The sequence below is a fragment of the Drosophila miranda genome, assembly GCF_003369915.1.
Source record: "Drosophila miranda strain MSH22 chromosome Y unlocalized genomic scaffold, D.miranda_PacBio2.1 Contig_Y1_pilon, whole genome shotgun sequence".
Lineage (NCBI taxonomy): Eukaryota > Metazoa > Arthropoda > Insecta > Diptera > Drosophilidae > Drosophila > Drosophila miranda.
The window spans coordinates 5,020,791-5,035,137 of record NW_022881603.1 but is presented as its reverse complement, the minus strand read 5'-3'; the positions used below and the strand labels follow the sequence as shown (position 1 = coordinate 5,035,137).

General features: G+C 45.6%; 2 protein-coding genes and 1 pseudogene across 4 annotated transcripts; 2 read left to right on the top strand and 1 right to left on the bottom strand.

Moving 5' to 3' along the window:
- Nucleotides 1-6,993: 6,993 nt before the first annotated feature.
- LOC117190225 (gustatory receptor for sugar taste 43a-like) lies at nucleotides 6,994-7,953 on the top strand. Its single transcript, XM_033395276.1, has 3 exons — nucleotides 6,994-7,390; nucleotides 7,452-7,506; nucleotides 7,752-7,953. The coding sequence occupies exons 1-3, from the start codon at nucleotides 7,168-7,170 to the stop codon at nucleotides 7,951-7,953; spliced, it is 480 nt and encodes a 159-aa protein (XP_033251167.1). The 5' UTR covers nucleotides 6,994-7,167.
- Nucleotides 7,954-8,319: 366 nt separating this feature from the next.
- Nucleotides 8,320-10,245, top strand: LOC117190670 (annotated as a pseudogene).
- On the bottom strand, nucleotides 10,245-13,679 carry LOC117190669 (putative pre-mRNA-splicing factor ATP-dependent RNA helicase PRP1). Of its 3 annotated transcripts, none has more exons than XM_033395732.1 (7): nucleotides 13,565-13,676; nucleotides 12,683-13,500; nucleotides 12,148-12,621; nucleotides 11,819-12,082; nucleotides 11,119-11,241; nucleotides 10,691-11,044; nucleotides 10,245-10,629 (listed from the first exon to the last, which is right to left on the bottom strand). In XM_033395732.1, exons 1-7 carry the CDS (start codon nucleotides 13,615-13,617, stop codon nucleotides 10,502-10,504), a joined length of 2,214 nt encoding a protein of 737 aa, XP_033251623.1. In that variant the 5' UTR covers nucleotides 13,618-13,676; the 3' UTR covers nucleotides 10,245-10,501. The 3 variants fall into 3 exon arrangements, with proteins under 3 accessions (XP_033251623.1, XP_033251624.1, XP_033251625.1); XM_033395733.1 differs by having other exon boundaries at nucleotides 12,683-13,497; XM_033395734.1 differs by lacking the exons at nucleotides 10,245-10,629; nucleotides 10,691-11,044; nucleotides 11,119-11,241 and adding an exon at nucleotides 11,308-11,375 and having other exon boundaries at nucleotides 13,565-13,679.
- Nucleotides 13,680-14,347: the final 668 nt, after the last annotated feature.

Sequence of the window (14,347 nt, the reverse complement as noted above, 5' to 3'; positions counted from 1 at the left end):
GTACATTAATTTTAAATACGAAATCTAATACAAAGGTTATGTGAAATTGGTTGGGAGTGGTGTCCTAAAGAAGAGCTCATATACTATATATATACTATATATCATATACTATATACTCGTACACCAACAAGAATTACAACACAATTACAACAAGAAACGAAGGGAAACTACAAGAATTATTTAGTATCTAACTATTCGCGCGGTATGAAGACATATGTGTTTTTAGCTCATGTTTTATTTGAATTTATTTGTAGTTCTTTAATTAATTTTTAATAGATATTATTATGATTTTGTTATTTGCTTGCAATAATTTAAAGCAATGAGAAAAGAAATAAATGTGAAACAAAAAAGACGCCCTGCGTGAACCGCTTTTTTTGTTGGCTCCTTCCACACCCTGATACTAAAACTATCCATGGACTATGAGCATTATTGTGGTGCACTAATACTTTACTTACTCAAAATACAACTCCTTCTAATTGCGGGAGCGTGCGTGCCATGCCGTGCCGTGCCCCAAAGTCCAGACACACACTTACTAATATTAACACTATTTCATTTGCCAACACAACAATAAATTGTATTTATAAAGTACCATCCATCAGGAAAAACGACCAATAGAAGAGGAAACGCCAGAGAGGAGGAGATAGAGAGATAGCGATATGAGATGATAGGAATTATTTTTTGTACATGCTATATATGATAGTAATCAGGCCTTGAATAGTAGTAGAACTCCCTCTCTCGTTGGCAGACTGCAGAAGCAAATCACCAATAACTACAAATACAACTAAATAATGACAAAATGATTCAGATAATCATAAGCACAATATACATATGCATGGAAACTAGAACTAATTATAGAATCCACAAATGCCTACGATCACAATGAAACAATGAGAGTATCTTAGTCTAATTGGTAAGCAAATATATATATATATAGATATATTATATACACACATGCATGTACACGACTTTATATACAACAAACATACATACCTAAATACTCTCAGTTGAATTAGTTTTAATAACGACAATTAAACAGTCAAGCAAAATAAATTATGACCGATTTGGTCGTGTGGATCTACTTATTAGAGGGAGGAAGTTTGGGACATGTTTGCGGGTCGGATCGGATCCCTCCGCCAGAGGGCGCTAACCTTAAACGACAAAGGGTGTATTAGAGAGAGATAGAATATCAGTCGGATCGTGTAGGGCGCTGCGTTGCCACTGCAAATTGATTTGTTCCTCTTGTCTATAAAAATAATCCGATCAGATCCAGATTCGGCAATCTGGTAGATATGGTCATTCTTTATGATTTTGCGTTTTTAGTTTTCTCGTATCTTTAATATTGTGGATGCCACAGATTTTCGTCCTTTGTGGGGACGGAAAGGGGTGGGGCAAAATTTTGAAATACACTTGCAACAGTGACATATCACAGAAGTCTGGAAACAAAATGTTGTTGCTCTTATAGTCTCTGAGCACTGAGCGCTCATAGGGACGGACAAACAGACAGGGCTCAATCGAGTCGGCTATTTATGCTTATCAAGAATATATATACTTTATGGGGTCGGATTGGGATGACTTGTAAGAGTTATACGGGGCATATTATTTTTCTTAGCCTTGATTTCCTCCACCACCACCTGCTTAGGACAGAGCAAATGGTATCAAATTGAGTCGGGGAGAAGTTTATTTTAAAGAAGGCAATCTCCCTGGCATAAGAGAAGTTGAATTTATCCACATTTAAGCTGACAAAATGTATTTTGCTTATATAAAAGCATAAAAACAGCTAAAGCATAAAAGCTGTCAGATCTGGGACCAACCGTGGGACGAAAACTAGTCACTTTGGTGGAACACCCACCAGTGGTTTTGTCACCACAGGCCTGGTACCTGTGATGGTCCCGGTGGTCCGGGACGTCTGTTTACTAGTGGGATCAGACGGGATAGGTAATGAGCCAATAGCTTATTTATAAGCCCTGAAAAAACAAACACTGCACCGGTGCAAGTGCACACATTGCGGTAAACCCGGTCATGGGGAATAAGCGGGATATCCCCAATCGGCCGACTAATTATTTCGAATTAAATAAAACTCGGCGCAGAAATAAAATTACGATATGTTCTTTAATGCGTGACATCCAAATTGCAAGTGTGGCTTGCCTGCCCTTTACATTGCCGCTCCGATCGGGAAGCGCAGCTTCGCTCGGCCGACGTCGGTAGGCAGACGCAAAGCGGAGATAGCGAAGAGCGAGCTGGCAGAGAGCGTTTAGCAGGGCAAGCAAGCGCAAAGCTTTAACAAACAAATGAGTGACATAGACATAAGTAACAAACAAAATAAGCGGCTGAGGGCCAAGAATTAGGTGCTATTTGGCAAGCAGCTAATCGGCTGGGTTCTGCTCCGAACATTCACCCCCCGTTGGAAGGCAAAGGCTTTCAACAGATCCATCCTGAAGGGGCAGAACCGCTATTTTTCCAACGGCCCTCTTGAAGATGCTTGCTTGGGCGCAGCTGGCGGCTACGCTGGGATGATCGTCGAACGCAGCAATCGGCGCTTCTTTACGAAGGCGGCTTGCATAGAATGGCAGGAAATTTGGCAATGTAGAAACTGTTGAAAGTTGAATTTCATTTAGCGTGGATATGTAGGTTTTTAATATATGGAAAAGTTCGCGTTGCATTCCCTGATTCTCCGATCGCAGTTTTTCCACTTGCACCTGGCACTCGAGCAGCTGCTTCCTGCATTGCTGCTCTAAGTTTTGGTACTCCAGCGTTGTGGGTCGAAAATCGTCAATAGAGATGCACGAGGAATTTTCAAAAGCGGCTAAAGCTGCACGCTTATTCTCCGAGCTATCAATGCTTCCTGATACTATCCAACCAAGTTTTGTCTCCTGCAATGTTGGCAATTGGGCTGATAGTCGAATCTGTCCGACGCACATTAAATCGAAGAACAAACCAGAACCTATCAACAGATCGATACGTTGGGGCTTGGAGAAATTAGGATCAGCTAGTTTTAGATTATTCGGCATTGGCCAATCCTTTGCGTCTACGCCGAAGTTAGGCTGCATTTCCGTAATTGAGTTGGTGACAATTGCAGCGAAGGAAGCTCGATAGCTTGCGTCCTGGGATTGTACAACTATATGTACAGACTTGCTGGAAGGTAGAATGGAATCTCCGATTCCAGAGATGTGAACATAAGACAAGGGATGATCCAACTGCAACTGATCAGCAAGTCTATATGTTACAAAGTTTGCCAGTGATGCAGAATCCAAAATGGCACGACATGGGATAAGTGCTCCATAACGATCTGTTACATGGACGAGGGCAGTAGGTAGCAACACGTTCTGGCTAGGCTGAGATTTCTGGATCGAAGGGGGAGGGCTAGAACACCCGCTTGCTAGAAGCACAGTCGCAGCCTCTTGCTGGATCGATTCCTCGGCCGGTGAAGAGGAAGATGAAGCACCAGTTCCCGATGGAATGTGGAGTAGCGTGTGATGTTTGGCCTGGCAATGCCTGCAAAGTCCTGACCTGCACCTCTGCAATTCATGGCCTTTGTTGAGGCAGTTCAAACACAAGCGGCTCTTCTTTGCTTCTTTGTATCGTTCAAACGCAGAGAGATTCAGGAATGCCTGACATCTAGATATGTAATGCTCGGAGGAATTGCAATGGTTACATATGGGGTTAGGATGGTCGTTACTGGAGGTGATAAGGGTGACAGGTTTGTCTTCTCCCACCTGTTGACTAGGACTTGTTGCCATGGCTGATCCCAAATTCTCCAGCATCCGACATCTCGCTTCCAAAAATGAGGCCATGCTTGACCACCGAGGCAATCCTGACGTCGGCAAGTTCTCTTCCCATTTCTCCTTTGTTTTGTGGTCCAGTTTCGTGCCTATGATGAAGATCAGCAACCCATCCGAAATCTCCTGCGGGGTCGCCAAGGTCTGAAGTGCACGCAAGTGCGAATTGATTTTGTCGCTGAGCGCGCGCAAGCCGATAGCTGAGCCCTTCTCCACCCCTTGCAGCCCGAATATAGCCTTGACGTGTGCCTGAAAATGTAACAGTTTATTATCGAATCGCAACATTAGCAAATTCAACGCCTTGTCGTAATTCTCCTCAGAAAGTTCCAAGGAACGAATCGTATCCAGCGCAGCACCATCTAGACATCCACGAAGATATTGGAGTTTTTCGATGATTGGTATACGATGGTCTTTGTGCACCATTGTCGAGAACATCGAGTGGAATTCTGGCCAATCCATGTAGTTCCCCCGAATCGCGGAAGCTGCAACTCGGGCATTCGAGAACGGCCTATACTATTATAGGCGAACAACGACGAATTCCCCTCGAGAGTATGCCGAGCCGTTGAATTGGCAACATTTACCGTGCGAGCAGCCATCAACTCCCGCGACAGCCTGGACCTAACCTTCACATAAACATTCGAAAAGTCCAGTCGGGCATCATGGGCTAACTGCAGGAAATCCAGCCTTTCAAGGCTCGTTTGAGCGGCATCGAAATCCGCATTCATTCGCTCGTTTTGCTCTAAGCGAGCTTGAAGTTCTGCCTCATCTAACTCGGCAAGCTCTTCCTTGGTGAGAAAGCGATCATGGCCTTTAGTTGGCGCGCGATGGACTCGGCCTTGTTCTTGTAGAAATCTACATCACTCGGCATTGCTGCGTTCGCGACATTGGTAGGCTCAGGTGCTGCCATGTTGAGGTTTTAAAAGAGTCACTCAGCACGACCGAAAAAGACACCCTGTATACGTATAAACGTGGGAACCGAAAGCAAAGGGATTACAGCTAATGCCCTTAGCTGTGCGGCTGTGCGAGCTGTCCGATTCCGCTTTGTACTCCGCTTGTGTGTATTAGTGAGTTCGCTGCACTGCCTACCGCACTGCACTGACCGAATTGTCGCGACAGAGAAATTAATAGCCAGCAATGCGTGTATGTAGGTGTATGTAAGTGTGTTTTAGCACCGAATTGTGCTTAACCGCCGAAAATTTGCTAGGGCTAACAAATGTCGATCGCGAATGATTATTAATTGACACTGCAACTCAAAGATCACGTCGGGGTCACCAAATTTTATGTGGAGATAATGTTTTTTATCCCCAATCGGCCGACTAATTATTTCTAATTAAATAAAACTCGGCGCAGAAATAAAATTACGATATGTTCTTTAATGCGTGACATCCAAATTGCAAGTGTGGCTTGCCTGCCCTTTTCATTGCCGCTCGGATCGCTAAGCGCAGCTTCGCTCGGCCGACGTCGGTAGGCAGACGCAAAGCGGAGATAGCGAAGAGCGAGCTGGCAGAGAGCGTTTAGCAGGGCAAGCAAGCGCAAAGCTTGTACAAACAAATGAGTGACATAGACATAAGTAACAAACAAAATAAGCGGCTGAGGGCCAAGAATTAGGTGCTATTTGGCAAGCAGCTAATCGGCTGGGTTCTGCTCCGAACAATTAGGATCGTGTAATTTTGAAAAATACCTGGAAGGCGCTCGCAGATAAAAAAATTGGGGAAAACAGGTAAGTTTTTTATTGACCTTTGTATATTCATTTATCTATATGTATACACATGTATTCAAAGATGTATGCATACAAACGTCTAAATGAGGAGAGAGAAAGATTCGCAAGAAGAAATGAAGAATAAACAGTGGGGTCAAAATGTATTTGAGATCTTTTTTATTTAGATAGATACATTTTTGTAAAGTCAAGTTTAGAATAACAGAGTAAAATAGTAAAGTGATTAATAATAATTATAATGACACCATGAAATTTATGTTTTATTTCGAAAATATGACAATAATGTCTAATCTCCTTAGACTAATTTTTTGTACCTATTATTATTTTTGGAAAAGTCTTTGTTTGAGTATAAAAATAATCATAAATGTTTTCATCAAAAATTATTATATAATGTAGAAGGAACATTGCATTTATTAATATGATGGCCGTTTTTGGAGTCCCATCTACATATTTCACTTTTCATCAAGTGCCACTTTCCTGTTAAAATGCCCAATGCGCATTCGACACATCGCCGGACTGAAGAAAGTCTTTCATTAAAAGCAGATCATGGCTCACTTATTGAACGTCTTTGGTAGGTCCTTCATCTCCAGTTAAAACAAAGGGAGCTTTTATATCTGAGTTTTGCAATACTTATTCTGAAAGAATGTCCAACTCATTTCGAATGAGCAGCAGCCAGAGCATGCAGAATGTTAACGATTTTCAGGGTGGCTTCCATAAGGACAGGCAGCTCCACAGGGCCAGCAAACCGTGGGAGCGGGACAAGGACCTAGAGATGAGACGCGAACAACAGCAGCCCAGCAACAGCCCAAGAACCTACTTAAGCATAACCGCTACTCCGAGGCAGGTGCAGGGAGCAGTGGAGCCCCCTCCTCGCAATCCAAGACACATAGTTCGGCACAGGCGGCTGCACAGCAGCAGCAAGTGGTAAAACAGCAGCAGGAGCAGCATCTGCATCACCATGCGCACCACCACCTGACTCGCAGGAGGTGGTGAAGCAGCATCCTTATCTACTCCTCCTGTAAAGTCCATCGAGAGAAAATTGTAAAGCTCTTTCCTGCGGAACTGCGGGAGTCGTCCAAGCTGGATTCCTGTACAATTGATATAGAAGAATGGATATAGAATATAGAAGATGGATTCCCCACCGTTTACCTCATGTTTCTCTCCCTCTCGCCCAAGAGCGACACCGGCGGGAATCGGAGCAACAGTCGGGGCTGCAAACCACCTTAACGGGGGAGAAACCATAGTATTATGCTCTAGTCCACACTGTAGATAGTCAAAAGTGAGATTTTCAATGCCTACACCATTCGGCAATAGAATGGAAACGATACGTTAGATTTATTAAATGTACATGTGCTACCGTTCCTTAACCCAACCTTTTAAAAGGAGAATTAGGGAATGTCCAACTGTCGCACTATTGTATTTCATTCAGAAACGAAACTGCTCGCTCACCTGCCACACAGCTGTCAGCGCAGGCATTTTGCTCCAGATAATTGGCTCCTGTGTCCTTGCGTATTTACAGCGCTAATTATTATTTACAGCTTTTGATAAGCAAATTTGTTACTTATTTGCAACAGTCTGCAGTCTGGCAGCTGGCGAGTGGGGGACATTCACTATTAATAGTCAAATATTAGAGCGGAGCGCAGTATTTGCATAGCGTTTTTCAATTTAAGACCCATGCTTTCGGAAGTTTTCGACCAGTTCTCGCCGAGAAGTTGTCCGGTAAAAGTGTCTCTTGGATCCAAGATGGAAATATCGCAGCCCAGCATTGGCATATTCTACATTAGCAAAATGCTGGCCCTGGCCCCATATGCGACGCGAAAGAACTCCAAGGGTCAGTATGAGATACGTCGCAGTTGGATATTCACGGTGTATTCGGCCTCCTTGACCGTCACATTGGGTGAGCAGGGTAAAACGGAGACTAAAGTTGTGGCTTATCTGATCTGATCTGAATTGTGTAGTTTTTCTGACCTATCGGGGACTACTGTTCGATGCCAATTCCAAAATACCCGTACGGTAAGTACATGGCCCTGTCTCTGGTTCATTTTTACTTAATTATTTTCTGCACTGATATGCGTGAGCGTCCCACCTGTGCGTAACTCTTGCTTTACTTCACTTCATCTTTCTCTATCTAATCATCACCTTTGGCCACTTCGATTCAATTCCCACCTGATCTTGACTAATTAATACTCTAACCAACTGCAACTACAACTGCAACTGCAACCGAAACCCACAAAACAAATCAAAAGTGCATCTTTTAGAATGAAGTCGGCAACGTCAAAGGTGGTAACGGCCCTGGATGTGTCTGTTGTTGTGCTGGCCGTTGTATCCGGCGTTTACTGTGGTCTCTTCAGTCTACGCGAAACCCTCGAACTAAATGCTCGCTTATATAGGGTAAGAGATCGAGATATCCCCCTGATCCCCATTTCTTTAGGCACGACGCCCTTCCACCCGCTTTTGTAGATCGACAACACTTTAAATGCCTGCAACTACTCCAGAAGGGACCGCTGGCGGGCCCTGGGGATGGCCAGTGTTTCTCTGGTGACTATTTCGGTGCTCCTCGGTTTGGATGTGGGCTCATGGATGCGCAAAGCCGAGGAGATGAATATCGAAGAATCCGATACGGGTAGGTTGCGCCTTGATTACCTCGATTGATCTGTGCTCACATCCCTCACTCTCCCTATGCTATGTGTCCAGAGCTCAATGTGCACTGGTATATACCCTTCTATAGCCTCTACTTTATTCTCACCGGCCTGCACATCAACTTTGCCAACACCGCCTATGGCCTGGGAAGGCGGTTTAGACGCCTCAACCAGATGCTCAGCAGCAGCTTCCTGAGCGGTAAGTGGAGTACGTACTCGTATGATTGATCCCACTACTCGATCTGCATGGTCCCCAGAGCCGAAGGAGGCCAGTGCCCTGAAGCTGCTCAAGATGAGCACAGTCAAGACAGTGATCACGAATACAACGATGACACCTACCGCACTCCACTCGAATCTGACCAAACTAAGCAGCAAAATGCTGCCGAATGAATCCGCAGGTGACAAAAACGGAGGGAAAGAGTCCGTGGCTATGGCCGTGCTCTACCTGCTCTTTCTTTTCCAGCCAAGAACAAGGGTCTGCTTATCCAGACCATGGCCGACAACCACGAATCGCTGACCAAGTGTGTGCTTCTCTTGTCCAAGTCTGTATCAAATTTCATCCGTTATGTGCTCACATTTGAGATACTCCCCCTCACTGGCTATCATTCGCAGCTCCTTCGGCATAGCCGTGCTCTTTATTCTTGTGTCCTGTCTGCTGCATTTGGTGGCCACCGCCTACTTTTTATACCCGATACTCAAAATGAGTATTGGGGTATATTAGATTTGTGGTAAAAGTGGATGTGTGTAACGTCCAGAAGGAATCGTTTCCGACCCCATAAAGTATATATATTCTTGATCAGCATCAATAGCCGAGTCGATTGAGCCCTGTCTGTCTGTCCGTCCGTCCGTCCGTCCGACCGTCTGTCCGTCCCCTTCAGCGCCTAGTGCTCAAAGACTATAAGAGCTAGAGCAACGATGTTTTGGATCCAGACTTCTGTGATATGTCACTGTTACAAAAATATTTCAAAACTTCGCCCCGCCCACTTCCGCCCCCACAAAGGACGAAAATCTGTGGCATCAACATTTTTAAATATACGATAAAACCAAAAACGCAGAATCGTAGAGGATGACTATATGTTCTAGAATGTAAAATTTCAACCAGATCGAATAATGATTATAGCCAGAATTAAGAAAACAATTTCATTCTTTCTCGCTCTGTCTCTCTCTAACACACAGGTTTCATGGTCGGTTTTGCCAATTGCAAAATATGAGTTCAAGGATCTCAGAACCTATAAGAGCCAGAGCAACCAAATTTGGTATCCACACTCCTGTGATATCGGACCTTGGCCGTTTCGTGTCCAAATTATGCCACACCCCCTTCCGCCCCCGCAAAGGACGAAAATCTGGGGCATCCACAAATCTCAGAGACTATTAAGGCTAGAGTAACCAAATTTGGTATCCGGACTTCTGTTAGATCTCACTATAAAACGTATATCTCAAAATTTCGCCACCCCCCCTTCCACCCACGCAAATCGGAATATTTTTGTAGCCAAAAGCAAGAAATCAATTTGCAGTGGCCACTCAGCGCCCGACGTCACGCTCAGACTGATTTTCTGTCTCTCTCGCACGCACTCTTTGTCGTGTCGTTTAATATTAGCGGCGTCTGCCGGAGGAGAGCCATACTGACTATGTATCGGGTATAAATGTAGAGTTGCGGTCTCCGCAACAACTCACAACGTTCCCCCTCGTTGTTTCTGGAGCTGCTCAGTACGCGAGACAACGGCTATCTGTGGGTGCAAGCGTTGTGGATATTATTGCACTCCTTTCGCCTGCTAATGGTGGTCGAGCCCTGCCACCTGGCTGCCCGCGAGTCCCGGAAAACCATTCAAATTGTCTGCGCAATTGAGCGGAAGGTGCACGAGCCCATTCTGGCCGAGGCGGTAAAGAAGTTCTGGCAGCAGCTACTGGTGGTCGACTCAGATTTCTCAGCCTCTGGTCTGTGCCGCGTAAGTCGCACCATTCTGACATCGGCAAGAACAAGGAGCAGAGCAAGTGCTTGCATCAAGAGTTCTGTATCCTCTTGATCTGTTACAGTTCGCCTCGGCCATAGCCACATATCTGGTCACACTCATACAGTTGCAGAAGACAAACGGGTGAGCACGGGAATAAGTTGATATAAAAATTTGCTTCTTTTATTAAAACTATTCACTAAACGGAGTTGGTGGATATCTGAAACTGGTTAATGCGAAGTGTGCTAAGTTTAAATGTATCAAACCAAACAATAAAAAGCAAACAGTTTACTTCTTTCTGCAGCAGTATTCAAACAATTACTTCACGACCTGTCCGGGCACATTACGCACACACCATAGCCAATATCTCCTCCATAGGTTGCTTACTTCTAAAGGCAGCGCGGACAGAAGGGAGCAGCCTTAAAATCCCTTCTGGTACTGCTTGGTTTCCATTCGCTGCTGCAGCAACTCCAACTGACGCTTCGCCTCGCATTGAGGGAAGTTGTTCAGGTCGTAGTATTGCGGGGCCAGGCTGATCAGCCATTCAGCTATATGGAAAAAAGCAGAGATGAAGAAGGGCATGGTTAAAGCAATGAAGTATCCACTTACGCTTTACATCTGTGACCGTGCGTATGTAGTTCTTGGTGGTTAGCACAAACTCATTGTAGATTACCCAATCGGGCTTGTGGTCCAGACAGGTCGAGGGGTGCAGCTGCACATTCTGGTTATCCTTGATAGTCAGATAGTGACCGGTGCGCTCCAGGTGGGCCACCTGCATGAAGAAGCCCTGGACGAGGGCCTTGCGTATGTTCACATAGTAGTCCTTTGAGGTGAACTCCGTGCTGGTGCGCCTCAAGTTGAAGCGATCCATAATCCGGGCCAGCTGCTGGCGAACGTTGTCAGCGCTCTTCAGCGACCGGAAGTTTATGAAGTTTTCATAGCACCAGTTGGGGTCCTCACTGCCTGAAATTACCGTAGAGCCGCAGATTGCCGTCAAGTTCACGGACTGAACACGGTATTTAATGGCCTGTACTCACTCTGTTTGAAGGCATGGTAGACATTCAGCAACGTTAAATGATCCCCATCGATGTGTGCGAACCGCATCTTGGCTTCGTCGGCCGCCTTCTTGGCCTCATTGGGACGCACAAAACATTGTGGCACTTTGGTTGTTTGACACGTTCAAATTGGTTTTTGTTTTTGGTCGATTAAGCACATTTTTAAAGCATTGTTTCTTATACATATTAACAAATAGATTCGATTTTGCTTACTTTTTGTCAGCTACGCAATCTAGAGGCTTGATTCAAAGATTGATTGCATTTGTGAGTTGCAAGTACGTTTTGATTGGGCGAGAGAGAACAAACAAATAGGAGGTCGGACAAGGCCCGCTCTCATCATTCCATTCGAATGATGGCCACGCGGGCAGAGGCATAGCAACGCACGTGCAACTTTGCTTTTCGTGTTGAATGCAAAGAACAAATAAATTGAAAAAACTTTTTTCTTTGCACTTTAGCTTAACAAAATATTTAGAACCGTCCACGTAGCGTACGGTCGTCCGTTTAAGATCGAAAAGAACACCCCCTCTAGCTTGATGTATCTTTCAATTTCAATAGAGCAAAGGATCAGCCCACCCTTGAGGCTACGGCTAATCTTTGGGGCGAATCGCATTCCCCCTTAATACCTCCTGGATTCCTCTACTTAAGCGCGGAATTGGTTGATTTGGTTGCTAGTTTTTCTCACCCGACAGCATGGCCGTTATGGAAAGTATCTCGTTGGAGCAGTTGTGCTGGCAGCTGGCTATCAGCATCTTGGCGAGCTGCGGATCCAGGGGGAACTCGGACATGACTGCCCCCAAGTCTGTCAGGTTGCCATCGTCGTCCAGGGCGGCCAGATAGTTGAGCAGCTCCAGCGCTCGCATAAGGGTCTCCGGTGCAGGGGGATCCATAAAGTCAAAGTGCACCAAGTCGTCGATGCCTAGCTTTTTAAGCTGGAGAACCACAGTGCCTGATCGAAATAGATAATAGATAAATAAGGCAAAACAGAGACTATTTAAGAATTTTCTCCATTACCCAAATTGGACCTGAGAATCTCGGGATAGGTGTTATCTTGCATCTCGTTCTTGAAGGCCTTCTCCGTGTACAGTCGGAAGCACTTGCCCGGACGAGTACGACCGGCTCGACCAGCCCGCTGTTGGGCCGAGGCCTTAGAAATGGGCGACACCAGTAAGCTCTCAACGCGGATGCGAGGATTGTAGACCTTCTGTTTCGCAAAGCCCGGGTCAATCACAAATACCACACCATCGATGGTCAGCGAGGTTTCCGCAATGTTGGTGGACACCACAACTTTGCGGCCAATGGCTCCGTTGGCATTCGGCGGGGGCGCCGCCTCGAAGATGCGCTGCTGCAGATTGGGAGGCAGCGTAGAGTACAGGGGAATGCACTTCAGCTCGCCAATCTCTGAGCCCAGGTTGTCGATTTCCCGTTTGATGCGCTTGCAGGCCTCCTCAATCTCCTCCTGACCCGTGAGGAACATGAGAATGTCACCTGAGGGACAAAGGGCAGTCAGAATCTGAAGATTTGCATTGCAGTTCTGATTTTCACTTACCCTCAATCTCCTCGCACATATGTATCTGGATGACTGTGCGAATGGCTGCCTCCAAGTAGTCCCTCTCCGGCTCCGGCGTATAGAATATCTCCACGGGATGCGTGCGACCGGGCACGTTCATTAGGGGAGCGTTGTCGAAGTACTGCTGGAACTTCCCAGCATCGAGAGTGGCCGACATGACAATCAGCTTAAGATCGTTGCGCTGCCGGATGACCTCCTTGAGCACGCCCATCAGGATGTCAGTTGCGAGGGTGCGCTCGTGAGCCTCGTCGAGCAGGATCACCTGGTACTGCTCCAGCATGGGGTCGGACATAGCCTCGCGGAGCAGCATACCGTCCGTCATGTACTTCAGCAGGGTCTTGGCCGAAGAGCAGTCCTCAAAACGAATGGAGTAGCCAACCTCCTCGCCCAGATTCACATCCATTTCCTCGGACACGCGCTGGGCCACAGACATAGCGGCCACACGACGGGGCTGCGTACACGAGACACCCTTTCGTCCTTTGGACACGGCAAAGTCCACACACCATTGTGGTATCTGGGTGGTCTTCCCCGAGCCTGTCTCGCCCACCAGCACAATGCACTGGTGCTGGCTCAGCAGGCGCATGAAGTCCGCCTGGTACTCGAATACCGGCAACGCGATACGCTTCTTGTACAGGTTCTGGAAGCGCTGCGAGTACGTCTTCCCAGTCAGGGCATTCGTCGTAGGTGGCTGCTTGCTGGGCACAAATCCGCCCAGGATCTGTGCAACAGTGCCGGCGGCCGCTGCCACCGTCGATGCCGATGCCGATGCCGAAGTGGACGACGCATCCGCAACCCTGCTATTTTCCCCAGATTAACATACTTAGGCGAGCCAAACAGTGATGGATTGATTTGTGTACTCACTTCTTGGACTTGCTGACGTAGGTCTCACCGACTTCAATACGGCGCTTGGACATTTTACGTGGATTTGTTTAATTTTTAATGCGAAAAACGTTTTCTTACCACCACGCGTATACCGACCAACCCTCAGAAATATACCAAAATATACGGTCTCATTTTTAAAATATACCGTAAATATACTGACGAGTTCAGGTTCTATTATACATATTCCTCGATTTTGATATTCCTTGGAATATTACTAGCTATCTAGATCTCTTAGCCCTGCCCACATATTTCTATCAAATTAATGAACCTATTTTCTACTTGAATGGCTTATTTAAAATACTTGAAATTGATGGTTTTTGCCTCAACTTTGGTTCCTCAACAACAATATAGCTGAAAAACAGAACTTGGCCCTCTTATGCCCCCTCTATTTAAATAGTTCAAACACTGGAGGTAAATGGCGGAAAATATTAACGATTGTAAATTCTTCTTGTCTATTCATGCCATCTTTCCTCTGAACTTAAAAAAAAAAAAAAAAACTATATCTTTCTCCTAAACTGCGCTAACATTATGAAATTTGCATTATTTTCGGTGGAAAATTGAAATACCCCCTTGGCTTATAATAGGTTAATTGTTCTCCGTCAAGGATTCAAAACCATATTGCTCAATTTTGATGTTCCGTCGAATATTATTAGCTATATAAACCATTTAGCCATGCCCACATAATTTTATCCGATTGATGAATGAATTTTCTACTTAACTGGCTCATTCTTAATACTTGGATTTTGCCTGAAAAAAGATTTT

What these genes read in the sequence shown, in the direction of transcription:
- LOC117190225 (XM_033395276.1), top strand. Translation starts at nt 7,168, where the DNA reads ATGCTTTCGGAAGTTTTCGACCAGTTCTCGCCGAGAAGTTGTCCGGTA. An exon ending in CTCCTTGACCGTCACATTGG is followed by an intron (nt 7,391 to 7,451) that starts GTGAGCAGGGTA and finishes TGAATTGTGTAG; the next exon opens with TTTTTCTGACCTATCGGGGA. An exon ending in AATTCCAAAATACCCGTACG is followed by an intron (nt 7,507 to 7,751) that starts GTAAGTACATGG and finishes TGCATCTTTTAG; the next exon opens with AATGAAGTCGGCAACGTCAA.
- LOC117190669 (XM_033395732.1), bottom strand. Translation starts at nt 13,617, where the DNA reads ATGTCCAAGCGCCGTATTGAAGTCGGTGAGACCTACGTCAGCAAGTCC. An exon ending in CATAACGGCCATGCTGTCGG is followed by an intron (nt 11,242 to 11,818) that starts GTGAGAAAAACT and finishes AAACAACCAAAG; the next exon opens with TGCCACAATGTTTTGTGCGT. An exon ending in CACGGTCACAGATGTAAAGC is followed by an intron (nt 10,630 to 10,690) that starts GTAAGTGGATAC and finishes TTTTCCATATAG; the next exon opens with CTGAATGGCTGATCAGCCTG.